The sequence below is a fragment of the Pongo pygmaeus genome, chromosome 11 (genome assembly GCF_028885625.2).
Source record: "Pongo pygmaeus isolate AG05252 chromosome 11, NHGRI_mPonPyg2-v2.0_pri, whole genome shotgun sequence".
In the NCBI taxonomy this organism is placed as follows: Eukaryota; Metazoa; Chordata; class Mammalia; order Primates; family Hominidae; genus Pongo; species Pongo pygmaeus.
In genome coordinates, this window is record NC_072384.2 from 23,527,934 (window position 1) to 23,545,462 (window position 17,529).

Consider the following 17,529-nt stretch of genomic DNA (forward strand, 5'->3'; position numbering starts at 1 on the left):
GAATCCATTTCCTCACACTTTTGTTTTTGTTTTTTTTTTTGTTTGTTTGTTTGTTTTTGAGACAGAGTCTTACTCTGTCGCCCAGACTGGAGTGCAGTGGTATGATCTCAGCTCACCACAACCTCCGCCTCCCAGGCTCAAGTGATTTCCCTGCCTCAGCCTCTTGAGTAGCTGGGATTACAGGCGCATACCACCATGCCTGGCTAATTTTTATATTTTTAGTAGGGATGGGGTTTCACCATGTGGACCAGGCTAGTCTTGAGCTCCTGACCTCAGGTGATCCACCTGCCTTGGCCTCCCAAAGTGCTGGGATTACAGGCATGAGCCACCGCGCCTGGCTTCCTCACACTTTTAATGTGGACTGGCCTTGTGACTTGCTTTTACCAATAGATTGTGGCAGAAGTAACATGCAAGTTGTGGATCCCAGGCCTCAGGAGGCCTGGTAGCCTCACCCTTTGTCATCTTGGAGTGCTCCAGCCACTACATGATGAGCTCTAGGCTATGCCACTGAATGGTTAGAGATCATGTGTGGAGAGAGGCCCAGCCAACAGCCAGCACCAGAGTCCCAGACATGTGAATGACACCATTGTAGAGCCTTTAGCTGCAGTAAAAATGCCAGATGACTCAGCTGCATGAATGATCCCAGGAAAGACTAGCACAAGATCTTCCCAGCTGAGCCCAGCCACCTTGTAGACTTATGGGAAATATTAATTCATTATTGTTTTAAGCTACTAAGTATAAATGGTCCTCCTTTTAATTTCTTACAAAGTAGTCTACAGTAGACTAAAAAAGTTGTCAGAACTTATGGTTGATTCTGTTCTTCTTTCCATCCCCCATTGTTAATAGTTCTTTATTGATAGTGTGTGTAAGTGCCACAGGTAGATATGGTAATTAAGGGGCTGGAGATAGGTGCTTTTTTTTTTTAAAAAAAAGGCTCTGTGCATGTCCTTTTTCATTCTTAATCTTATTTGATGCATGCTAGAGCTGGTATTCTCCACAGTGCCACTTGGGAGTCAAGACCAGAGGCCAAAATTCCCAACTTGATGCCTCTTTTCATTACATCAAGATGTCTTTTTTTATTGTGTGTTCCTTCCTTCTTGTTGAAGTTGGTATTTTTAAACTTTTTCCTGTTGACCTGCAGCAGAGTTGGCCCATTGTTCTGGTTCCTCTGATAATTTCTACTTTCCAGGGTACTATAAAGGAGCATGACTAGGGCAATTGTCTTGACCTTTTATTGTTTTGGCCCTGTGGACCAAGATGATGTGACAGGAAAAGGTTGAGATGCTTGGAACCTAACTACTGTAGTGGGGGCAGAGAATGTTGGTGTTGGAGAATGAAAGGGGTTTGCGTTTGGGAAGAGTTGGACCATTTTTTCAGAAATATCCGAAATGTGTCCCTTTTCTCAGGTGACTGATACAGCAGTGACATTTAGTGTGTTCAGTAGCCTTCATAGTAGATCTTGCTAAAGGAGAAAACTTTTCCTGATGAAGAAGAATAAAGATGTTTTGCTATTGTCACCTCCTCTGCTGTTTCTTCTGTATCATTTTAATGTCTCTCATATTCTTTTGGAAAATTATGAAAATTGAACTTTTTTTGGACTCAGAAATAGTGTTACATTCTGAATAATCTCTGATGTCAACACTGCTGTAAGGTAATTCTTCTCTGTAACACTGCTCTTTTGAATGATGATTATAGAACTGACTGCAGGGATTGTAAACAGTAGTTCATAATCTCACTAAAGGCAGGCAAGGGCTGAGTCCTGTTTATTTTTGTATCGCAGTGCCTCCCATTATGTCTTAAATATAATAGACTAATAGACCTGGTTTTTACTTAGCTCAGCCATAGGTGACCACTGGTTATGGTTAACTTTAGACCTAGGTTTCCTTGTTCTACTTTTCCCTCATGGAGAGCCTGGGCAGGATATGGGTGGATGGAAGAGAGTTTTACTTCCTCCTCCAGCTCCATCAGCTCCTCTTCTTCTTCCTCCTCCAACTTCTCTAACTTCATCTCTTTCTCCTTTTTCTCCTTCTCCACCAACTCTCTCAACTCCTCCTCCTCTTTTCCCTCTCCAGCTTCTCTAATTCCTCCTCTTCCTCTTCCTTCCACTTTTCCTCCTCCTCCAAGTCCTCCTCCTCTTTCAATTCTTCCAAATCCTCCTCCTCCAACTCCTCCAATTTCTCCTTCTCCAGTTCCTCTTTCTCCTATAACTCCTCCTCCTCATGCTCCTCTTCCTCTTGTAACTCCTCCTCCTCCTGTAGTTCCTCTTCCTCCTGTAACTCCTCCTTCTCCTCATGCTCCTCTTCCTCCTGTAACTCCTCCTCCTCCTCTAGTTCCTCTTCCTCCTGTAACTCCTCCTTCTCCTCATGCTCCTCTTCCTCCTGCAACTCCTCCTCCAGCTCCTCTTCTGCGTATAACTCCTCCTCCTCATCCTCTTCCTCCTGTAACTCCTCCAGCTCTTCCTCCTCCAGTTCCTCTTCCTCCTGTAACTCCTCCTCCTCCTCCAGTTGCTCTTTCTTCTGTAACTCCTCCAACTCCTCCTCCTCCAGTTCCTCTTCCTCCTGTAACTCCTCCTCCTCCAGTTCCTCTTTCTTCTGTAACTCCTCCAACTCCTCCTCCTCCAGTTCCTCTTCCTCCTGTAACTCTTCCTCCTCCTCCAGTTCCTCTTCCTCCTGTAACTCCTCCTCCTCCTCCAGTTCCTCTTCCTCCTGTAACTCCTCCAACTCCTCCTCCTTCGGTTCCTCTTCCTTCTGTAACTCCTCCAACTCCGCCTCCTCCTCCAGTTCTTCTTCCTCCTGTAACTGCTCCAACTCCTCCTCATTCGGTTCCTCTTCCTCCTGTAACTCCTCCAACTCCTCCTCCTCCAGTGCCTCTTCCTCCTGTGACTCCTCCTCCTCCTCCAGTTCCTCTTTCTCCTGTAACTCCTCCAATGCCTCCTCCTCCAGTTCCTCTTCCTCCTGTAACTCCTCCTCCTCATCATCCTCCAGTTCCTCTTTCTCCTGTAACTCCTCCAATGCCTCCTCCTCCAGTTCCTCTTCCTCCTGTAACTCCTCCTCCTCATCATCCTCCAGTTCCTCTTTCTCCTGTAACTCCTCCTCCTCCAGTTCCTCTTCCTCCTGTAACTCCTCCTCCTCATCATCCTCCAGTTCCTCTTTCTCCTGTAACTCCTCCTCCTCCTCCTCCAGCTCCTATTCTGCCTGTGACTCCTCCTCCTCCAGTTCTTCTTCCTCATGTAACTCCTCCAACTCCTCCTCCTCCAGTTCCTCTTTCTCCTGTAACTCCTCCTCCTCCTCCAGTTCCTCTTTCTCCTGTAACTCCTCCTCCTCCTCCATTTCGTCTTTCTCCTGTAACTCCTCCAACTCCTCCTCCTCCAGTTCCTCTTCCTCCTCCTCCTCCTTCAGTTCCTCTTCCTCCTGTAACTCCCCCTCCTCCTTGTCCTCTTCCTCCTGTAACTCCTCCTCCTCCTCCAATTCCTCTTTCTCCTGTAACTCCTCCAACTCCTCCTCCTCCAGTTCCTCTTCCTCCAAGTCCTCCTCCTTCAGTTCCTCTTCCTCCAACTCCTCCTCCTTCTCCAGTTCCTCTTCGTCCTGTAACTCCTCTTCCTCCTCCAGTTCGTCTTCTTCCTGTAACTCTTCCTCCTCCTCCAGTTCCTGTTCCTCCTGTAACTCTTCCTCCTCCTCCAGTTCCTCTTCCTCCTATAACTCCTCCTCCTCCTCCAGTTCCTCTTCCTCTCATAACTCCTCCTCCTCCTCCAGTTCCTCTTCCTCTCATAACTCCTCCTCCTCCTCCAGTTCCTCTTTCTCCTGTAACTCCTCCAACTCCTCCTCCTCCAGTTCCTCTTCCTCCTGTAACTCCTCTTCCTCCTCCAGCCCCTCTTCCTCCTGTAACTCCTCCTCCTCCTCTAGTTCCTCTTCCTCCTGTCACTCTTCCTCCTCCTCCAGTTCCTCTTCCTCCTGTAACTCTTCCTCCTCCTCCAGCTCCTCTTCCTCCTGTAACTCCTCCTCCTCCAGTTCCTCTTCCTCCTGTAACTCCTCCTCCTCCTGTAACTACTCCTCCTCCAGTTCCTCTTCCTCTCATAACTCCTCCTCCTCCTCCAGCTTCTCTTCCTCCTGTAACTCCTCCTCCTCAGGCTTCTCTTCCTCCTGTAACTTCTCCTCCTCCTCCTCCAGCTCCTCTTCCTCCTGTAACTCCTCCTCCTTCTCTTACTCCTCCACGTCATCCTTTTTCCCTCTTATTTTCTAAGTTTTCTTTATTTTAAAATACAATTATTTTTTGATTTCTGTTTTTATAATTTAATTGCAAATGTTTAGAAAACCTTCCTAGAGGATTCAGGGAGGAGAACACATATATTTATTTGTTTTGATAGCTGAAAATATTTCTGAAAGGATACATGGGAAACTGGTGACATTACTTGCTTATTTTTTATTTATTTATTTTTTGAGACACAGTCTCTCTCTGTTGCCAGGCTGGAGTGCAGTGGCATGATCGGCTCACTGCAACCTCTGACTCCCTGCTTCAAGCGATTCTCCTGCCTCAGCCTCCCAAGTAGCTGGGATTACAGGCACGTGCCACCATGCCCAGCTAATTTTTGTATTTTTGGTAGAGACAGGGTTTCACCATGTTGGCCAGGCTGCTCTCCGTCTCCTGACCTCATGATCCACCTGCCTCGGCCTCCCAAAGTGTTGGGATTACAGGCTTGAGCCACTGCGCCCGGCCATTACTTGCTTTTAAGGAGAGAAACTGGTGGCTGTGAGGGTCAGGGGTGGAAGGCAGGTCTTGCACTTTTGTACCTTGTGAATTTGGAGCTATGTGATTAATACTCCCTGAAAGTAGAGATGTAGAAAACACACAAAAGCATGAAAAAAGTCCAAAAACATCAGTTTAATAAGAATAAGTGTAAGAGAGAATAGTTACCTTTTTTTTTTTTACCAATTTTTTTTTCTTTTATTATTATTATTATTATTATTATACTTTAGGTTTTATGGTACATGTGCGCAATGTGCAGGTAAGTTACATATGTATACATGTGCCATGCTGGTGCGCTGCACCCACCAACTCGTCATTTTAAATTAAGAAGAAAAAGAAGAGAGAATTCAATCTGCTTGAAGCCTAGGGGCTTCCAGTCTCTTTCATTCTTTGCATTTCGTTCATAGGAATTTATGACCTATTTTTGAGTGTACTAAGCCTTTGTTGCATAATTACATTCAAGAAGCATATGCTTATTTGTTAGAAATCTTACACAATTATGGTTGAATGGGAGGTTTTCTTATGATATATATTTATAAATCACGGTAGGGTGACTTGAACGAATGGGAACTTTCCTAGTGTTTACTTAAGGAATGGAGACCTTGCTCTCTTGCCTGTTGCTTCCTATCTAAACAGGAAATCTGACCTCTTGAGTCAAAACAGAATTAGGCTAAGACTTCTAATAATGTTTTCAAGGTGGGGAAAGGAAACTCATTGTCCATGCAACCTTGGAAAATTACTTACCTTTACTTTACCTCAATTTCTTAATCTATAAATAAGGATGTTAACACCTACTTTATAGAGTTGAAGAACTAGAGATAGTATTATATAAATCAGTATTATATAAACACAGAACCTGACACCTCATGTAGCTCCTTAAATTGTATTATTATTATTATTGGTTAGTATCTGTTCATTTTAGGCCCCTTGAAGGAGTAAACACTATGAAATTTTTTTTCATTGAGAATGAATGAAAATGAATGATAGTTGTTTAGGGGAAGAAGGAATATATCAGTTATTTATTGCTGTGTAACCAACTGCTATGAATTTAGTGGCTTAAATAAAACAACAATGAAATGTTATTTCTCGTAATTCTGTGGTTTGTCTTGGTGGCTTTTCTGCTTGTTTCCTTACACTTACTGGCGTAACTGCAGTCGGATGACGACTGGAATGGGTAGATGGTCCCAGATGGCCTCACTCACATGTCTGGCAGTTGCTGCTGGCTGTTGGTCAGAGCATGTTGGTTCCCCAAGTGGCCTCTCATGTCCAATAGGCTAGGCCAGCTTCCTTACAGCATGGCCGTCCCAGGGCAGCGTTCTAAGAGGGCAAGTTCCATTGCTTGTATAGCAAGTCTCTGCTTGCTTTTGTAGTTGCTGATTTCACAGGGTTAAGCCCGGAGTCACTGCAGGAGGGGACTTGGGCTCCACCTTGGTGAGGGAGGAGTAGCAAAGAATTTGTGGCCATTTTTAATATACCACCAACCTGCTTATTTGATCTGCTTCTTGGACTAATAGTAGGCCCAGAAAGAGATTCTTTTGGTTTCTTAAGTTTTCCCGTATCGTTGATACCTTCTTTAGTCCAACATAAGAGATGATAAAGGAACTGGAAGTATTACATTTGTACTAAAAATTGGAATGAAGGATAATAGCTGCTTTTGAAGCTCTTTCTTGTGAAGGATGGACTAGTTCCAGCATTTGGACATAACTGGAAAGCAGATCTCTTCTCAGTATAAGGAAGGATTGCTCTGTGAGATACTAAGTCCTGTTGAATGCTATCCCTCCCTCTTCTGTGTTGTTGGAAGCAGTAAAGTAGAAGATGGGTAGTTATGTGCTGGGGCTTTGAAGGAGGGTTTTCCTCACTGAATGACTTGATGTATGTGATTCCATACCTCAGAAAGAATCTCAATGTTTTTATGTTGAATTAGGGGTGGGGATGGGGTGGTATTAGAAAGGGGAGAGAATTGCTGTGTTCAGAATGTGAGTTACTCTACTGAGAATTTTAATTTTACTTTAGAAAACAAAGATATATTTTCTGGAAACTTTGAAAGTTGGGACTTACTACTGGTGTGAAAAAAGCTTCAGTTTGGCACAGTATCAGGGAGGTACTGAATCTTGAAGACAGGTTTCCTATGGGTCTTCTTGGTTTAAAATGAAAGGAATTAAGTAATGGTTTTAGGGTAAGTAAGAAATAAATTTGTACAATTCTCCAGCAGCTATAGGTTAACGAGACAGCTTATGCAATTTGTGTGGTTAAAACAGTTTTGGTACTTTCCCCATATCATGTATTTTACCCTACTCAAACATGATTTTGAGATCTCCTAATTTTAATATCAAAACACTAGGCCCAAATGGTGCTATTGTCAGCTGAGAATACTGTGTCAATATCTGATCAGAATATGAGCCTGTTTCCTTTCTCTTTTTTTTGAGACAGAGTCTTGCTCTGTCACCCAGGCTGGAGTGCAGTGGCACTGTGTCGGCTCACTGCAACCTCCGTCTCCTGGATTCAAACAATTCTCCCTCAGCCTCCTGAGTAGCTGGGATTACAGGTGTCCACCACCACACCTGGCTAGTTTTTATATTTTTGGAGATGGGGTTTCACCATGTTGGCCAGGCTGGTCTTGAATTCCTGACCTCAGGTGATCCGCCTGCCTCGGCCTCCCAAAGTGCTGAGATTACAGGCGTGAGCCACCGTACCCGGCCTTTTTTGACGGAGTCGCGCTCTGTCGCCCAGGCTGGAGTACAGTGGTGCAATCTCGGCTCACTGCAAGCTCTGCCTCCTGGGTTTAAGTGATTCTCCTGCCTCAGCCTCCTGAGTAGCTGGGACTACAGGCACTGCCACCATGCCCAGCTAATTTTTGTATTTTTAGTGGAGACAGGGTTTCACCATGTTGGCCAGGCTGTCTGGAACTCCTGACCTCAAATGATCTGCCTGCCCCGGCCTCCCAAAGTGTTGGGATTACAGGCGTGAGCCACCGCGCCCACCTCCTTTCTCTTTTTGTGTCTTTCTTTTCTTTGTTGTAGGGAGGAGGAGGTGGAGGCTACCACTTACTCCATTGTAAAGTAGTGTGATGTAGCTGCTGCCCTTGACTTTGTTTAATGTGACCAAGCCAGCCACTTTGGTTAACAGTGTTTTCTATAGAGCCTTCCTCATTTCCCATGCTTGGTTTTTCTTAGAAGACTGAGAGTAAGGCAGTAAGCTGCAGTACCTATAATGATTCAGACACAGAGTGGTGTTAGATTTCTGGTGAGAAATAGAATTGAAGTTACAAATAAATATGCTAGCTAAAGCAGAAGATTGCTTTCCTGACTGGTGCATTTATAAGCTGGGAAATTGTGGAAAACATCAACCTGCCAACTGTGTGGCTCATTGGCTCTTCTTTGGGCTTCGATACTCTTCCTGATAAAAATAATAATTATGTTATTCCGATATGGTTGCCAAGCCATTCATGCTTCTCTCTCTGCTTGTGATTATAAATGATTCTGCAGCATGAATTGCTTTGTCTTTGATTTAATGTTTCATAACATTTGGGTGTTATGTTATCTGTGCTAATTTGTCGTTCTCTTCTCTTACTTTTCAGAATGGACTGCTGAATTATGAAGTATTTCAGACCCAATAGTAGAACATCACTCTGCCACTCACTCCTTTATCTCCTACTAGTTATTTAAATTGGACTTTTAATATCCTACCAGCTGCTCTTCAGACACACATGGTGCATTGTTGCCATTCCCCAGATTGCATCTTTGAAACACAGGCTCTTAGTAACCTTCAGCGAACAAAGAGGCAACCTCCCAGATACGTCTGCTGGGAGGGAGTCATCCTGACTGCCCTCTAGCTTTTGCTGGATCTGGATTTGAATTCCACTATGGAGCCTCGCATGGAGTCCTGCCTGGCGCAGGTGTTGCAGAAGGATGTGGGGAAACGATTGCAGGTTGGCCAAGAACTGATAGACTATTTCTCAGACAAACAGAAGTCTGCTGACCTTGAGCATGACCAGACCATGTTAGATAAACTTGTGGATGGACTTGCTACCTCTTGGGTGAACTCTAGCAATTACAAGGTAAGCTGTGCTTTAGAAGGCACTTTTGGAGGTGGCTGGGCTGCATTGGTAGATCAAAATTGGCCGTTGTAAAAATCCCTTGTGAGCAGTCAGCATGCTTCCTTGGTTTATAGTAAGACACTCAATCAGATTGTGGCCTTGGGTTATTTCATTCTGGAGAAAGTATTCTTTGATACTTATTGAAGATCAAAAAATTCTCATCCTTTAGCACTTTGACAGAAGGTCAAGTGAACAGATAAGGGGAGGCTTTTTTGTTGGAAAGTTGACAAGCATTTGTAGCCTTGAAGTTAATGTGTATATTATGTTTTGCAGCAAATAGGTACGGAGACCTTGGTGAGTTGCCCTTTATAAATAGCAAATGTCTTCACTGATTTTCTCTGGGGGATTGAATTGGTAATAGGGTGTGGAGCATTTTACCTTCAGGTCACTGTTGTGAAGCTGGCCCAGGTACCTGGACAGAAATAGGTTTTCAAGGACTTCTCTGTGACTGTGTGTAATGGCCTAGAGGATATCCTTCAGGATCTAAAGGTCAAGGCTGTTTATGTGACCTTGGTAGGGAGTGGGGTGTGGGGGTGGAGGCCAGGTCCCCTGGGTCAAATGAGTTGTGAAGGTTGACCATTTTACCTTTCAAAGACAGTTTTCCTGAATAAAAACTAGATTGGACTTGAAGTGCTGAAGAGGTGGTATTCCTCTCTCTGCTTCCTGCCCTGTCCCCGTCCCCTTATTCTCTCTCTTCATTTCCCTAGAGGGAGGGAGGCCCCTTTGGGCCAAGGTTGAGATGGAAGGAAGAGTGGAGAGCTTGCATGACTGCTAATAGGTGCTATAGACGTTGTAAAAGGGGCTTACAGAAATAGAATCTTTTGTGCTTTTTTCATTGACTCAATCTTTTGAGATTGGTTTGGACTTAAAAAGTCACAGGACTCCTTTGCTCTAGTATGTACTGTTTTCTAAATACGTTACCTATGGCCCTAATATTTCCCTTATCACTGGATATAAAATTTATCCTACCTGTCTTCATATATTTATTTTTGAGACCGAGTCTTGCTTTGTTACCCAGGCTGGAGTGCAGTGGCACTATCTCGGCTCACTGCAACCTCCACCTCCTGGGCTCAAGCAGTCTTCCCACCTCAGCCTCTCAAGTAGCTGGGACTACAGATGTGCACCACCATGCCCAGCTAATTTTTGTATTTTTGTAGAGACAAGGTTTTACCATGTTGCCCAGGCTGGTCTTGAACTCCTGGGCTCAAGCAAGCCACCCGCCCCCTCCTCCCAAAGTGCCGGGATTACAGGCGTGTGCCACCACGCCCAGCCTATCCTACCTGTCTTTAAACTCTGGCTAAAATTCTATTTCATTCATCTGTTTATTCACTTAGCTGAAATTATCAATTGCTTCTTATGTGTTTGGCATTGGTGCTGGATAGTGGGAGTGTTAAAAGAGATGAGAGGTGATAAAGTCTAGTCACTATAATTTTGTTCTTTTTTAAAAGTAATTTGTAAAAATTGACAAATAATTTTACATACTCGTGGGATACCTAATGATATTTTGACGAATATAATTTATAGTGATCAGGTCAGGGTAATTAGTATATCCATCATCTCAAATGTTTATCATTTCTTTGTGTTGGGAATGTTTAATATCCTCCTTCTAGCTAATTGAAACTATATTACTGTTAACTCTAGTCATCCTACAGTGGTATATAACACTAGAAGTTATTCCTCCTATCTAGCTGTAATTTTGTATTCTTCAACAAATCTCTTCCTATACCTCTCTTCCTCCTATCCTTCCCAGCCTCTGCTATCCTCTCTTCTACTTTTTACTTATGAGATTAACTTTTATTTAGCTTCACATATGAATGAGAACATGTAGTGTTTAACTTTCTGTTCCTGGCTTATTTCACTTAACATAATGCCCTCTAGTTCCATCCATGTTGCTGTGAAGGACAGGGTTTTATTCTTTTTAACAGCTAAATAATATTCCATTGAATATACCACATTTTCTTTATCCATTCTCTGTTGTTGGACACGTAGGTTGATTCTTTTGCTGTTGTGAATAGTGCTGCAGTGAACATGGGGGAGCAGATAGCTCTTCCACATTCTGATTTCTTTTCATTTGAATAAATTCCCACTAGTGGGATTGCTGGATCCTATGGTAGTTCTAGTTATAGTTTTTTAAGGAACTTCCATACTGTTTTCCATAGCGGCTGTACTAGTTTACATTCCCACCAACAGTGTATAAGAGTTCCCTTTTCTCTGCTGCATCCTCATTAGCATTTATTATTTTTTGTCTTTTTGATAATAGCCATCCTAACAGGGGTGAGATGATACCTCATTGTGGTTTTGATTTGCATTTCCCTCATGATTAGTGATGTCGAACATTTTTTCATATATTTGTTGGCCATTGGTATGTCTTCCTTTGAGAAATGTCTGTTCAGATTATTTGTCCATTTTTAAAATTGGATATATATATATATATATATATATATTTTTTTTTTCTGTTGAGATATTTGAGTTCCTTGTTTATTCTGGATATTAATCCCCTGTTTGGCTGGTCCAATGGTAATGAGTTATCAGAATTTAACATAGTGTCATTAAAGTTGGTATACAACTCCCCACTGCTAAATTTTACTGGCTTAAAAAAAAAAATCTCCTGTCAGAGGAGTAATTTGCAAATATCTTCTCCCATTCTGCAGCTTGTCTTTTTACTCTGTTGTTTCTTGGTTGCCCTGAAGCTTTTTAGTTTAATATCATCCCATTTGTTCATTTTTGGTTTTGTTTCTTGTGCTTTTGAGGTCTTATTTATAAAATATTTTCCCAGACTAATGTCCTGAAACATTTCTTAAATGTTTTCGTCTAGCAGTTTTATTGTTTTGGGTCTTACATTTAGGTCTTTGATCCATTTACAGTTGATTTTTGTATAGGGTGAGAGATGGGGATCTAGTTTTATTCTTCTGCATATGGATATCCAGTTTTCCCAGTAACATTTCTTGAAGAGACTGGCCTTTCCCCAGTGAGTGTTCTTGGCACCTTTGTCAAAAGTCAGTTGGCCGTAGATATGTAGATTAATTTCTGTGTTCCCTATTTTGTTCCATTGGCCTATGTGTCTGTTTTTATGACAGTACCAGGTTGTTTTGGTTACTACAGCTTTGTAGTTTACTTTGAGGTCTGTTAGTGTGATGCCTCTAGCTTTGTTCTTTTTGCTCAGAGTTGCTTTGGCTATTCAGGGTCTTTTGTGGTTCCATACAAATTTTAGGACTTTTTTTTTCTATTTCTGTGAAGAATGTCATTGGTATTTTGATAGAATGGCATTCAATCTGTAGATTGCTATTGTCATTTTAACTATATTAATTCCTCTAATCCATGAGCATGTGATGTCTTTCTATTTGTTTGTATCCTCTTCAGTTTCTTTTATCAGTGTTTTTTAGTTTTCCTTGTAGAGGCCTTTCATCTCCTTGGTTAAATTTATTCCTAGGTATTTTATTTTTGGTAGCTGTCATAAATGGAATTGCCGCTTTCTTCTTCTTCTTCTTCTTCTTCTTTTTTTTTTGAGATGGAGTCTTGCTCTTTCGCCCAGGCTGGAGTGCAGTGGCGTAATCTCGGCTCACTGCAACCTCCGCCTCCTGGGTTCAAGCGATTTTCCTGCCTCAGCCTCCTGAATAGCTGGGACTGCAGGCGTGCACCACCATACCCAGCTGATTTTTGTATTTTTAGTAGAGATGGGGTTTCACCACGTTGGCCAGGTTGGTTTCGAACTCGTGACCTCAGGTGATCCACCCGCCTTGGCCTCCCAAAGTGCTGGGATTACAGGCGTGAGCCACTGTGCCCGGCCGGAATTGCCTTCTTGATTTCTTTTTTAGCTAGTTTGTTGTTGGTGTATAGAAATGCTACTCATTTTTGTACATTTGTATCCTGTAACCGTACCGATTTCAGTCATCAGGAGTAAGAGTTTTTTGGTAGAATCTTTAGGTTTTTCTGTATATAAGATCATGTCATCTGCAAACAGGGACAATTTTACCTACTCTTTCCAATTTGGATGCCTTTTATTTCTTTCTCTTGCCTAATTGCTCTGGGAAGGACTTCCAGTACTATGCTGAAAAAGAGGGTGAGAGTGGGCATATTTGTACTGTTCCAGTTCTTAAAAGCTGAAAGCTGGCTGAGTGCGATGGCTCATGCCTGTAATCCCAGCACTTTGGGAGGCCGAGGCAGGCAGATCACGAGGTCAGGAGTTTGAGACTAGCCTGGCCAACATGGTGAAACCCCATCTCTACTAAAAATACAAAAATTAGCTGGGCATAGTGGCACACCCTGTAATCCCAGCTACTCAGGAGGCTGAGGTAGGAGAATTGCTTGAACCTGGAAGGCGGAGGTTGCAGTGAGCCAAGATCATGCCATTGCACTCCAGCCTGGGTGACAGAGCAAGACTCCATCTCAAAAAAAAAAAAAAAGCTGAAAGCTTTTCCTCATTCAGTCAGATGTTAGCCATGGTTGTTACATTTTTAAGGGCTGTGAAATCACCTTGTCTGTGTTTTTGAGTCACAACTCACCACTTTTTCTATGTGCTTATTAGGATGCTTCTGACTAAGAGTGAAACTGACTCAAATAACCTAAAGTTCTCCAAGGAAATCTAGTGTCTCAAATAAATCCAGTAGTAGTTAAGGCAATGTCCAGGGAAGGAGAATGTCTTCTTGTACCTTTCACTTGAGGGAAGGAAACCTTTCTCAGAAGCTCCCCAGCAGACTTTTCTTTCATTGCATTTGCTAGAGTGGCTTTGCGTGCCCACCCCAGCACCACTGGAAAACGAGTGTCTGTGATTGCCTTTGAATGCCATGCTTAACCTACTGGTCTTAAGTGGGGTCCTCCCTTGAGTGAAGCATGTGACCATGTGAAGGAGGACGGATACTTGAATAGTATCAGGGTCCTAATAGGAAAAGGAGGTTGAGGTTGGGACTGGGGTAGCATGGATGTTAAATTATTAGATTGGTGCAAAAGTAATTGTCTTCAAGGAGCTCATAGTCTATGGAGAGGAAACTGATAAATAAACAAGTTATACAGTACAGAGTAGTGTGTGTAGTAATGCAAATATACAGAGTTCTGTGGGAAGACAGAAGAAGAAAGTAGTAACACTGTCTAAAGGAATTGAGAATTTTGAAGATTGGTTAGTTTTTCCAGAATGACATTTGCAGGGTTACAAGGGAATGAAAGATTAAGACTTGACTCTTGGTGAAGTAATTCCTAAACAAAGACAGATTAGTGTGAAGGAAAGTCAGGAAGTTGGGATTTACCACTAACTTGCTTGTAACCATGGACAACTCAGTTAAACCTGTTTGTACAATGCAGATATTAGACTAGATAATCTCTTGGGAGCCCTCAAGCTCTAATATTTTATATGACTTAATAGAGGTGGTTTTTGCACTCAAGGGCCATGTTTTATGGTTTGTAATTTCTTTAAGTGTAGTAGCAGCCTGCATGTTCACATCTGGAGCCCAGAGTATGGAACATCGTGGGTGCTCAACAAATACTGGTTCCATGAGTGATCTCAGGAACTTAGACTCCTCAGCCAGATATTGCTGGTTGCTTTACTGAAACCTGGAAACTACCTTTTAGGTCCTACTTCCCTTTTTTTCTTAATTATAAGTCAAGATTTTTAAAATTGAAACCCTGAGGTACAGTTTCGCTTTATTTGGCATTTTTTAAATAGATAATTCCTTTAATATTTTAGATTAAAGGGATTAGCTTTATATTAAACAAAACTTTGAAGCTTGGCTTCTTGAAATTTTTTTTTTTTGACAGAGTCTCACTCTGCCACCCAGGCTGGAGTGCAGTGGCGCGATCTTGGCTCACTGTTACCTTTGCTTCCTGGTTCAAATGATTGTTGTGCCTCAGCCTCCTGAGTAGCTGGGATGACAGGTGCGTGCCACCATGCCTGGCTGATTTTTTTCTGTATTTTTAGTAGAGATGGGGCTTCGCCATGTTGGCCAGGCTGGTCTCCAACTCCTGACCTCCAGTGATCCGACTGCCTTGGCCTCTCAAAATGCTGGGATTACAGGCATGAGCCACAATGCCTGACCTTGTGACCTTGGCTGCTTGAATTTTTTTTTTTTTTTTTTTTTTTTTGAGATGGAGTCTCACTCTCTCGCCCAGGCTGGAGTGCAGTGGTGCAATCTAGGCTCACTGCAACCTCCACCTCCTGGGTTCAAGTGATTCTTCTGCCTCAGCCTCCCGAGTAGCTGGGACTACAGGCATGTACCACCACACCTGGCTAATTTTTGTATTTTTAGTAGAGACAGGGTTTTACCATACTGTCCAGGCTGGTCTTGAACTCCTGACTGCATGATCCGCCAGCCTCGGCCTCCCAAAGTGCTGGGATTACAGTTGTGAGCCACCGTGCCCGGCTGTTTTTTTTTTTTTTTTCTTTAAATTAAGGGCTGAAAAAAGAATGGAGAAGTAATTTTGGCTTGCCCAAACAATAGTACTTGTGTGTTGTTATTCCTTTTCTTAACAGGGAAGGTAGATGAATGTCAGCTCAATGGCTTATTAAAAAAAAAATACGACCAGGTGTAGTGAATCACGCCTGTAATCCCAGCACTTTGGGAGGCTGAGGTGGGTGGATCATGAGGTCAAGAGTTCAAGACCAGCCTGGCCAACATGGTGAAACCCCCATATCTACTAAAAATACAAAAATCAGCCGGGCGTGGTGGCGCACACCTGTAGTCCCAGCTACTTGGAGGCTGAGGCAGGAGAATTGCTTGAACCTGGGAGGCAGGGTTTGCAGTGAGCTGAGGTTGTGCCACTGCACTCTAGCCTGGGCAACAGAGTGAGACTCTGTCTCAAAAATAAATAAATAAATAAATAAATAAATAAAAATAAAAACATGCCTGGAGCTTGAGTAACTTTGCATTTAAGTGTTTCTTTACAGACAGATGTATATGTGGTATCAATGGCAATTTAATGGCTACCATTTATTCCTTACTTAGTTTCAGGTATGTTATCTGTCTTATCTCATGTAGTCTTTATAACAACCCTGCAGGGTAAATAGATAGTGGTATCCTAATTTTTATACAGGAAGTAACTGAGGCTTAGAAATAATGAGGCAATTTTAACTAGTGATTATGGAACTGGATTTAAATATAGGTCTCTGATTTTCTGGCTAGTGCTGCTTTCATAAGAACAGGGTTTAGTAAACTTTTCCTTAAAACCCAGATAATACCTATTTTAGGCTTTGTGAGACCATATGCTCTTTGAAATATTCAACTAATATGAATCATTGTATTGCAAAAGCAGTGACAGGTAATAGGTAAATGAACAGGCTTGGCTGTGTTCCAGTAAAACTTGATCTGCAGAAACAGGCTGAGGGCCACTTTGGCCCTTGGACCATGGTTTGCCTATCCCTTCACTAGAACATTGAGGACCAACTGTGTGCCACTTAGGTAAACACTTTTTCCTTCAGTGGTGAGAACCATTAGTGATTCATCTGGGAGATGGGTAGGGAGGCTTATCATTTGCATAGAATTTGGGAATGGGGGAGAGCATTAATTTAGATTAAATAGATCACATTTGTTTTTAGACTACCTTGTGTGATATTTCAGAAAAACTTGCCTCTCTCACTCAGGCTCATGTTGGGATCAGCTTGAATTCTGTTAGCTTACTGCTAATCATCTACAGTGAGCTGGCCTTGGACTTTCTTTGGTAGTAGAAGCCATCTGTGGGTTGAGTAATTGGTTATTTAAATAAGCGTACATTCAGAACAGCACTATGCTACACCATGGGGGTGCTGTTCAACATGGAAGGATTTGTGAAGGTTCCATGTTGTCATAGTGACCATGGGAATCCTGGAAGGAGACATTAAATAATAAAAATAACCCCAAATTTTGAATATGGCTGTCCTCATTGATCTGGTCTCCTGTTCCTGTCTGCCTTAAAACTTGCAGAAAGGGAAAAATGGTGGGGATAGGTTCTTGCACTCACTTCCAGCTGCTTCTGTTCTTCCTTCTTCCCTCATCAGGTAAGAAGGGATGAAACGTTAAGAATTACCTGTCTTGGAGAGACTGCCTGGGCTATGCAACTGGAGGGAATTGGGAGGGACTTATGCTACGCAGCTTTCTCAGGTCATCTTGACAGCTTTGATTCTGCCCAGCAGTGCAGTAACATGCAGCCTCACATCCACACCACACCAGTGCAAGTACCTGTACCTTTACTGGGCTCATTGGAAACAATGTTTCTTAGCAGGAGCTTGGTGCTTTTTGTGAATACAGTCCCACAGGCCTTTCTCCGCAGTTTCAAAATTGAAAGCACTCTGAAAGCCTAGTGTTTTTAATTACTAATTTGCCATTTGACCTGAAGTGAACTGACATGAGACTATTTATAGTCTGTATGTACCTGGCTAGGCTATGTTTCACTACAAAAATATTAATGTGCTTGATTGTGGGTTGCTGCCCCGGATTCTGTTCAAGGGGCTATATTACACTCTCTCTCTCTCTCTCTCACTCTGTGCACTATTTTATCTTCCTAAAAATCTGAAAAATTCTGTATTCCAGAATATACCTGGCCTCTAGAGTTTTGGATAAGCAATCGTGGACCTGTATTTAATACTGTAGAATAGTAATGATAGTCTATGGCTGTGGTGCATTTAATGTGAGCCAGAAATTGTGCTAAATATGTGTTCATTTTTTAAATTGTAATTACCATATGAGGTAGACATTGTTTTTCCCATTTTACAAATGAGAAGACTGATG

General features: G+C 42.5%; 1 protein-coding gene across 14 annotated transcripts in view; it reads left to right on the forward strand.

Annotated features, from left to right (window-relative positions):
- Positions 1-17,529, forward strand: part of CLASP1 (cytoplasmic linker associated protein 1) — a 312,442-nt gene that overhangs the window by 36,648 nt on the left and 258,265 nt on the right. For all 14 annotated transcript variants that reach the window (XM_063647337.1, XM_054479398.2, XM_063647338.1 and 11 more), the window contains one exon: positions 8,321-8,800. In XM_063647337.1, coding sequence (XP_063503407.1) covers positions 8,606-8,800 — 195 coding nt within the window. In that variant the 5' untranslated portion in view covers positions 8,321-8,605. The remainder of the gene's footprint in view (positions 1-8,320; positions 8,801-17,529) is intronic.